This window comes from Saccostrea cucullata, unplaced genomic scaffold (genome assembly GCF_032062105.1).
Source record: "Saccostrea cucullata isolate Sc308-1 unplaced genomic scaffold, CSIRO_AGI_Scuc_v1 ctg4386, whole genome shotgun sequence".
Taxonomy (NCBI): Eukaryota; Metazoa; Mollusca; class Bivalvia; order Ostreida; family Ostreidae; genus Saccostrea; species Saccostrea cuccullata.
The window spans coordinates 4,989-14,304 of NW_026937974.1; the positions used below are offsets into that span (position 1 = coordinate 4,989).

General features: G+C 35.2%; 1 protein-coding gene across 1 annotated transcript; it reads right to left on the bottom strand.

Annotated features, from left to right (window-relative positions):
- Positions 1-1,660: 1,660 nt before the first annotated feature.
- Positions 1,661-2,542, bottom strand: LOC134249216 (uncharacterized; the record flags this gene model as incomplete). The annotated part of the gene is made up of 1 exon (XM_062731592.1): positions 1,661-2,542. A coding segment is annotated over exon 1 (882 nt), but the record flags the coding sequence as incomplete, so codon positions are not given.
- Positions 2,543-9,316: the final 6,774 nt, after the last annotated feature.

Genomic DNA, 9,316 nt, shown 5'->3' on the forward strand with positions numbered 1-9,316 from the left:
ACAAAAAGAAATATCATTTTTTGATCCCTGGGATAAAATTGAAAATTCTGAGATATTATTGCACATCTACAGGGCACTGCCAACCATGTCCAACAGATGATTAGTCCACTGTGTAAAATGAAAGATGAGTTCAGACAACCAGGGGCTTTTTGCATAAAAAAATTATTTTTTCGACCCCCATTTGACCCCTAGGATGAAAATGAAAATTCCAAAACATTATTGCATTTTACAGGACTCCAACATCTATCTCCAAAAAGATGAATAGACTGCTGTGTAAAAAAAATCACAATACATGTATTGACATGTCCAGCAGCACTTTTCTTATAGGGTGAAAAGGATTGTATATGATTGTATATGTTGTTTTACATTCTTTTTGGAATCTTTCATTTACTATTTGCCGGTTTAGAGCTACAAATCTTGTCCTTTACTCTGCACTTAGGGCCATTGAGCAGTGAGGGATCTTTTTCGTGCCAGCACCTAAAGGAACACGGGACCTCGGTTCAAATGGTCTCATCCAAAATACCGGTCTCCATGTCGCACAGTTTGATTCGAACCCGCAACGTAAATGTTTTATTCATATAGTGGGATGAGGTGCCTAAGAGAAGTAAACATCACTTGCTCTGTTGACCACTAACAACAATAGTTCTGATGTTATTAATTACTTAACCTATGAGAATCTATCAGTGTGTAGTTAGCGTAGTACTCCAGGGCATCAAAATTAATGGGAAACGTGGGTAATTTGCATAAAGGGCAAAGTCCGTCATGCAAAAATGTGCATAAATTTATTATGCAAACTATGCATTAATTTGCATAACGGGTGAAAGCATGCTCCGTGAAGCAAGTTTTATCAAAATAAAAAAGCTGTATATTTTTTAATAATCACCGGAGAGCAAAAATTTCTTGTATATTTATTGGAAAAAAGGTAAAGATTTTATCGGGAAAGTTTGACCGGTTTCGTGGAAATAGCGCGCTCACAATTGAACTTGTCCGCGAACTTTTCCAACACCCTAAGTCATATTTATCAGGAAATACGAAGGTAACAAACAATAATCAAACTATCAAGTCCATCGAAACGATACAAATATGGAACAAAACAAACATTAACATCTGAAAATTTGGAAGGTCGGATGAGTTGCCATACAGGTTAGTTGTAAGTTTGCCCTTATCGTCTACAATCAGTAAAACATTTAAATATGAAACAGATAAGTCAAACTCTATGTTGTCTTTTATTTTGATTTCACTAGGATATATCGAATCGACATGTGATTCTTCTAATCATTTTTTAATAAAGATAAAATTTATTTGCACTATATAATCAAAATTATCGAAAAAGAAATATGATTTATATTTCATGATATCCAATTATTGAAACATTATAGTGAATGACTGATGCATTATACAACATTAAGAGAAAGTTTGCAACATAGATTATAATTATAGAATACAATGGGGCATTATATAACCTATTATGCATATTTCTGACAAACTATACATTCGTCTGTGGGTGTATTCAATAAGGTTTAGCACAATTCATTTTGAAATTATAATGTTATAATTTATATCTTCAGTTAGTCTCAGTTTAATTATTTCATCACTTTTATAAATAGTTTTTTCTATTAATGAATCGGTATAAATACATATTATCTACATAAGATCCAACCCATAAAAGGTGGTTTGTGTTATCATAGGCCAGGCACCATGGCATCTTGATGTCTGGAAATCTGAACAGTCGTAATAGAAAATGGCCGTCTTTGTCAATCACTTGTATGGAGCCTGTGTCGCCACAACACACCAGGATGTTTGATAGTACGTCTGTACAAATCCCACATGGTAAAATTTGTAGTCCTCCTGTAGGGGGTCCGATGTAGGAGAATCGATATCCTCCTTCACTGTCTGTTACAACCAAAGCACCACTGTGTGAAGTTCTAAAATCTGACACAATAACATCCCCATGCCTGCTAATCTCTGTTATGTATACAGGACAATTATAAAGTGTCTGGCCATCGCCTTTGTATTGGATAGTTTGGGGCAGTGATCCTTTATTGTTGTACCGGGTTACTTTTGCTTCTATATGATAGTCTTTACCTATATCATATTTACCAGAACCTACCACTAAATCTCCATTTAACAGGGAACTGTAGATACAATGTGGTTTCCATGGATCTGATCTCTTTACTAGTGTTGACTCTGTTGTGTTGTCTAGTGAAAGTTTGCAGATGTTACCATTTTGATTCATGTAAATGAGTTCTTTTTCTCTGGTCACTGTGTGTACACCAGCACCATTATTTGTAACTGCCAGCTGATGCAGTATGTCACCATTTGCACTGGTCAAGATTAAGCTATTTTTATCACTTACCCAGATTTTGTTTGGTAATCCAAGGGAAATATGACGATACTCTGTGATACCTGTCACAACTAAAGATTTGTGAAACTCAGGTCTGATCATTTTCAGGAGAGAATCGTTTCTTACTTGCCTTCTCCCTATCCTTTTCTGTTTTATTTTCCCCATTAAACAAATCACCTCTTCCTTAATTTCATTCATTTTAGGAATTTGAAACTTCTTTAGCCATAAAAGGGAATACTACTGGTCTATTTGCGGACTGTTCAAATTGATCTTCATATCTCATCATGTTTTCAATATGCTTTTTTCGATGTTGGAATTTCGATGAGATTAATTGAGACATTAATTCAGTAAATTCCTTTCGCATTTCTTTATCGATAAATTCCTTCAGTCTCTGACTTTTTCTTGTCATCTGCAACCTGATTTTGGATGTTTCCCTTTGAATCATTTTAATTTCTGTTTTCACGTCAGATTTAATATCCGCTAAGATAGCCATACTATAAGAAAGTATCTTACCTCGGAAGGGGATTAATCCTGTCATTGCTCTCTTCTCTGCACATCATGCAACATGATTCTATATTCTGTGTTTCATGTTGCTGGTGTTCATTACAATTACACTTGACACAGATAGGATTTTCACAAGACAGACACCAGCGGTCATATTTTCTGCCTTTGTGTCTTTTACACGCTTCTGATATCATAACTCCATTCTTTAACTGACGTATTACTACATCATGATAAATAGTGTCCAGATCTATTACATGTTTCTCCTTACAAGGAACACAAAGGTATCTTTTACATGTGTTGCAGTAGAATTCTATCTTCCAGTGAAATGGATCACAAATTGGTAGCTTTGATATTGGTATATTATGTATATTCACAATGCTCATTTTGTTTCAGGCTTTATGTTTGGAGATAACAAACACTGATCATGCCTAAAAGTCCACTTACACAATACAAATTATGAGCAGAGCGAACATTGATCTTTAAATCAGAAGTGGCACCAGCTTACATCATCGGAGAAACGGAAAATTCTGATGAAAAATGAAGATCTGATGTAACATATGGAGATAATGAACAGCATTCAAAATCAGAACCAATACAAAATAGTACCAGAGCAAACACGGAACTCCAAATCATCAGAAGTGGGATCAGGTGCCATGGAGAAGTGAGCCTCCCCTGCTGACCGATTACAACCTCAGTGTGCTCCCTGTCGTTATTGGGGAATAACGGACAAATTCGTCGTCAATTCCATTTATAAATCGGTGGAGTAGTTAGTTTGAAAAACGTCGGTCAGCAGTAATTAACTCAATATTTGCTGACAAGGTCATTGTATCGACCACGGAGCTTACGAAATGATAACTTTAAATGAGAAATTCTTATCTCATCAACTTGTTTGTAAATTATTTACCTCGTTCGAGAAATTGTTCATACGTAGAGCATGCTATTGCGTATCGAATAAACTGAGATATATAAACTTCGTATTAACATGCAAGACATCAGTCAGCATTTGGTTACACCGTGAATTAGTAAAATTGCGCTGGTATCTGAAAATAGAAAAATAAGAATCTCAGGACATTGAAAAAATAAGCTATTTCTGAGAATCTATGTCCCCCGCTTAAGATAAAAATAGCATGTGCGGATCATGCGAATCTTGGGGGTGGAGAGGGAGCGGAGGGGGAAGAATGGCGGGTTGGGCCATAGGGGGTTTTTAAATAAAATTTAATTGCAAAAATCAAAAGCTTCTTGAAATTTGTCTGAAAATGAAAGTTTTAGACGGATACAGAATGTATGAAATTACAACTTTGACATTTAACCTTTTGACTTCAAATTCTCCATTAGGAAGTTGTGGTTTAAAATTTCACTGCAAATACTCAAAGGCTTCTCGAGATATCGCCTGGAAATGAAAGTTTAAGATACACATACAATGTCTGAATTTACGTCATTGATCTTCGACCTTTTGATCTGGAAATTAATAGGTTTTCCTTAGTTCATTTTGATTTGTGTTTAATTGTATTGCAAAAAACCTTAAGCTTCTAGAGATGTCACGCTTAAACGAAAGTGTGACAGTCCGGCAGAAGTACAGCTAGACAGACAGTCAGACCAAAGTCAGTATCTCCCACTTTCACTAGGCCTTCATCAATGAAGGGGGGGGGAGAAACAGGAAAGTTCACAATAAGTGAGTCTACATATAGCATGCGATACATCCATACACTAATTTAAAAACATGCCTGATTGCAAAAAATGTTGAAATGTAACTCGACGAACGTTTAGAAGTGACATTATTTTCATTTAGTAATTTTCTGTGAGTAAATAAAAATACAAACCTTGAACATAAAACTTCACTTTTGTAATTCTGCCTTAAAGTCCACTGTTGTGTTATTCAGTTGAGAGATGAAATCTTTTCTCATTGCAACATAGGACAATTTTGATGATTTTTAAAGATTCCTAACTTCACCATCTTTGATGATGTCATAATTGTCCTGTCATGCATTTCCTTAAATGTCCGAGGATCAACTAATAAATGATACCAAACAATCCAAAACTTCACACTGGTGAAATTTTCAAAAGGAAACTGGCTAAATTCTTTTCTTATAAACTAGGTCATACAGAAGGGTGTTTGAAAACAGGTTATCCCCCCCCCCAAAAAAAAAGCCAAAATACATGTTCATGATCAAATAATTTGAAAACATTTGCGCCATTTTTTCCTATCTTTCTATGTCAACAAGTAGTTCTGTTTTTATTGATCGTAAAGGAAAAAAAATGTTTTCTTTTCTCTACCAGTAAATCAATATCATACAAGTTGCATACTTTACCTATAATCACACATGAAAAAGAAAACTTTCAAAATCCAGATAAACAGTAGAAACCAAAGAAAATATCAACAATTAAACTGTTATACAACAACGTAAGGACCGTTCCATTGAGCCCATGCTTCTTCCGAGTCCATTACAGATCCTGATAATATACATGTGTAATGTAATTTGGGAGGGCAGTTATTCAAGAAGGTTCTACAGAAGAAAAAATCCCGGTTTTAATATCAGCTTAAATATCTTCATATTTTGTCATTCTGTTCCTGAACACTTTATTGTGGTGAATTATTTAGTCTCCCTTGACTTAATTTTATTTTGAATTTTAACTCTGCGGTATTTGAGCTTGAAGTTTCAGGTCAGAATTTCTGTTGTAAAATTGTAATTAACTAAAGGATGTAAAACCATTCGTTTTTCATATTTGCAATGGAAGAACTATTCATAAGCTTTGCAACTAATTCAAACAAAACTAGGGCTAATTGTAACGGGAACCGTTACAGATGTTCCCCAAACGCTTCCAACTCCTTTTGGTGCCATACTCCCTTTAAGCTTCATTAAAAATGACAAACTCTATGCATTTTACACTTTAACAACGTTTCCCTGAAGTATACCGAGTATATTAAAATTTTAGCATTTGCACGCGTGCACATGTAAATGCATGTGCGTAATGACCATATTTTCTTGTCTACACTATCTATATACATTAATATAATAAAATAATAAAGCATTTAATCGAAAAGTATTAAAAAATACGCTTCATCAAGTGTATTTTTGATTTTACCCATCTCACGTGCATGCACGTGCATGCATGTGCATGATGACCTTACCTTTTTGTAGGAATCCACTATGTCTATCTATGTTCTAAATCCCATCCTGTTTGGTTGAAAATCAAAGGAGTTATACCCATTTAAAGTTTAAGCCAATCAGATTGCAGCGCACGTGCATGCGCGTGTTTTCATGATACCTGCTATATATTATATTGTAGTATATCCTAATGCATGACTATGTTTAAAATTTCAAAGCATTTCGTCAAAAAACAAAAGAGATATTGAAATCTTTGTTTCAGCCAATCAGAGGGAAGCGCACGTGCATGCACGTGAGTTCGTGCTAATTTGACCATGTCATATTATCTAGACTATTAATATATCCTTATAGAATGAGTTTCAAAGCATTTCAATAAAAAATGTAAAAGTTATGGCTATAATAAGTATATCAGTCATTTCACTCATTTCACGCGCACGCACGTGCATGCGTATGCGCGCAAAATGACCTTCGTTGTGCACACCTACACTTGACACCTATTAACCCTAAAAAGGTTTTAACTTAGTTGGGTGAACAGTTTCTGAGAACACTCGCGGACAAAAAAAGTACCGGAGAACAAAGAAGAAAAAAAAGAATAATAATAATAATAACTAGAGCCGAGCTCGTTGCAAAGCAACGAGTAGGTCTTCCGTCCTGTTTGACCGGAAGTAACTTTCATTTAAAAAAAAGAGTAATGAAGTCCCAAAATGGTTTAATCCTCCTAAATGTATGTTAATTAATGCAAAAATAAGCCATTTTTGAACTTCCGGTTTGACCGGAAGTGATCGACGGACGAAAAATTAATTTTTATGCTTCCAGACATATGAATCCAAAAATTGAAAAGAACAGCAAAAATATGCAATTTTTGACTACTTCCGGTTTGGCCGGAAGTGACGTCGTCGGACGTATTTTGATGACACCATTAGATAAAGCTTGATATTTTGAACAATTTTGCTTCTTTGATAAATTACAAATTCCCAATACTTTTTGAGATATAAAGGAAAAACTTTCGGCCCCTTTTGGTCCTTTATTATAGGGGCCAGCCCCTTATCGTTGATATATTTCGAAAGATCTGTGACATTTTCCTTCTTTTGTTCTATATGTTTTAACAAAATATTAACGTGTAAAAAGATATTGCCAAAAATGTGTGAAAATTTTTTGAATTCCCGATAGGTCTTTTTTGAGCCATAGCAAGTTTCGAGGTGCTGCACTTCCGGAGAATTAAGAACAGGTGTATGTCACATCAGCATGTTGCTCTATCTTCGCTGAAAATTTTTTCTATCTATATCATTTTTGAGAAAAATCTGGACAATGTGACCCTTAAAAATCATTAAATCGCGGAAATCTCGAAACCGGACGTGACGTCACAAAAATAAAAAAATATATATCAGGTTTGATTGATGTTCCATCAGTCCTGAAAGTTTCATGAAAATCGATAGAGCCGTTTCTGAGAAATCGCGTGCACAAAATCGGTAAGAAAAAAAACAATAATAAAAATAACTAGAGCAAAGCTCGTTGCAAAGCAACGAGTAGGTCTTCCGTCCGGTTTTGACCGGAAGTGCCGGAAGTGACAGAACAAAAGAAAGCAATGAGCTAAAAAGTCTCCAGTGACTTTATAATTTCAATTTTGCATCAAAACCTTCAAAATAAGCCATTTTTTGCTACTTCCGGTTTGACCGGAAGTGACGACGACGGACGGAAAAATTACTTTTTATGCTTCCAGAGACATATGTAACCACAAAACTTGTCAAGAACGGCAAAAAAACGCGTTTTCCGACTACTTCCGGTTTGGCCGGAAGTGACGACGCCGGACGTATCTTGACGACGCCAGTAGATTAAGCTTGACATTTTGAACAACTTTGCTTCTTTGACCTCTTACAAATTCTTAATACTTTTTGACTTATGAAAGAAAAACTTTCGGCCCCTCTAGGCCCTTAAATTTAGGGGCCAGCCCTTTTTTTAAGATATCATTTGAAAGATCTTGAAATTTTACACTTCTTTTGTTCTATATGTTTAAACAAAATGTTTACAGGTAAAAAGATATCGTAGAAAAGGTGTTAAAAATTTTGAAATTTGCGATTTGTCATTTTTCGAGCCATAGCCAGCGCCGACGTACTGCACTTCCGGTAAAAACGAAAGACGTTACGCATATCTATAGACTTTGGTCTATCATACCTGAAAGTTTCATGTTTCTATCTAGAGCCATTATTGAGAAAGTCTGGAGACAACCTGACCCTTTAAAATTCATAAAATCGGCAATATTTCCAAACCGGAAGTGACGTCATCAAAACGGAAAAAAATGCATAAGGTTCAAGTAATGTTACATAAGTCCTGAAAGTTTCGTTGAAATCCATCGAGCCGTTTTCGAGAAATCGCGTGCACAAAATCGGTAAGAAAAAAAAATAATAATAATAATAACTAGAGCAAAGCTCGTTGCAAAGCAACGAAGGTCTTCCGTCCTGTTTGACCGGAAAATTTGACAGAAAAAAGATAACCAAAAAGTCTCCTGCTATTTTGAACATACTCTTATAACAATTTTGCATCAAAATGTAAAATAAGCCATTTTTTGCTACTTCCGGTTTGACCGGAAGTGAAGACGGACAGAAAAATTAATTTTATGCCCCCAGAGACATATGTAACCAAAAACTTGTCAAGAACGGCAAAATACGCGTTTTCCGACTACTTCCGGTTTGGCCGGAAATGATGTCGCCGGACGTATTTTGACGACATAGATAAAGCTTGACAAACAACTTTGTTCTTTGACGTATTACAAATTCTCAATACTTTTTGAGATATAAAGGAAAAATTTTGGCCCCTCTAGGCCCCTAATTTTAAGCCCTTTTTTCAAGATATCATGAAAATCTCTAAAATTCTACACTTCTTTTGTTCTATATGTCTTAACAAAATATTTTCGTAAAAAGATATCGAAGAAAAGGTGTGAAAATTTTGAAATTTGTGATAGGTCTATTTTCGGGCCATAGCGAGCGCCGACGTGCTTGTCATTTCCGGTAAAAATGATATACTGATGCTTCCAGACTTGCTCTACATACCCATGTTTCTATTAGACCGTTTTTGGAAAATTGTGGACAAAATGACCCTTAAAAATCAGAAAATCGACGATATTTTTCAAAACGGAAAAAAACATAACGTTCAAAACAACACAACACCATGAAAGTTTCAGGAAAATCACAAAATTTTGAGAAATCGCGTGCACAAAATCGGTAAGGAATAATAAAAGTGAAAAAGTAATTTGAATCCTCTGAAAAAAGACAAACTAGAGCAAAGCTCGTTGCAAAGCAACGAGTATTGACCGGAAGTGCTTTCATTTTTAACAAAAATGAGAAATAACGCCTTAAATTGGTTG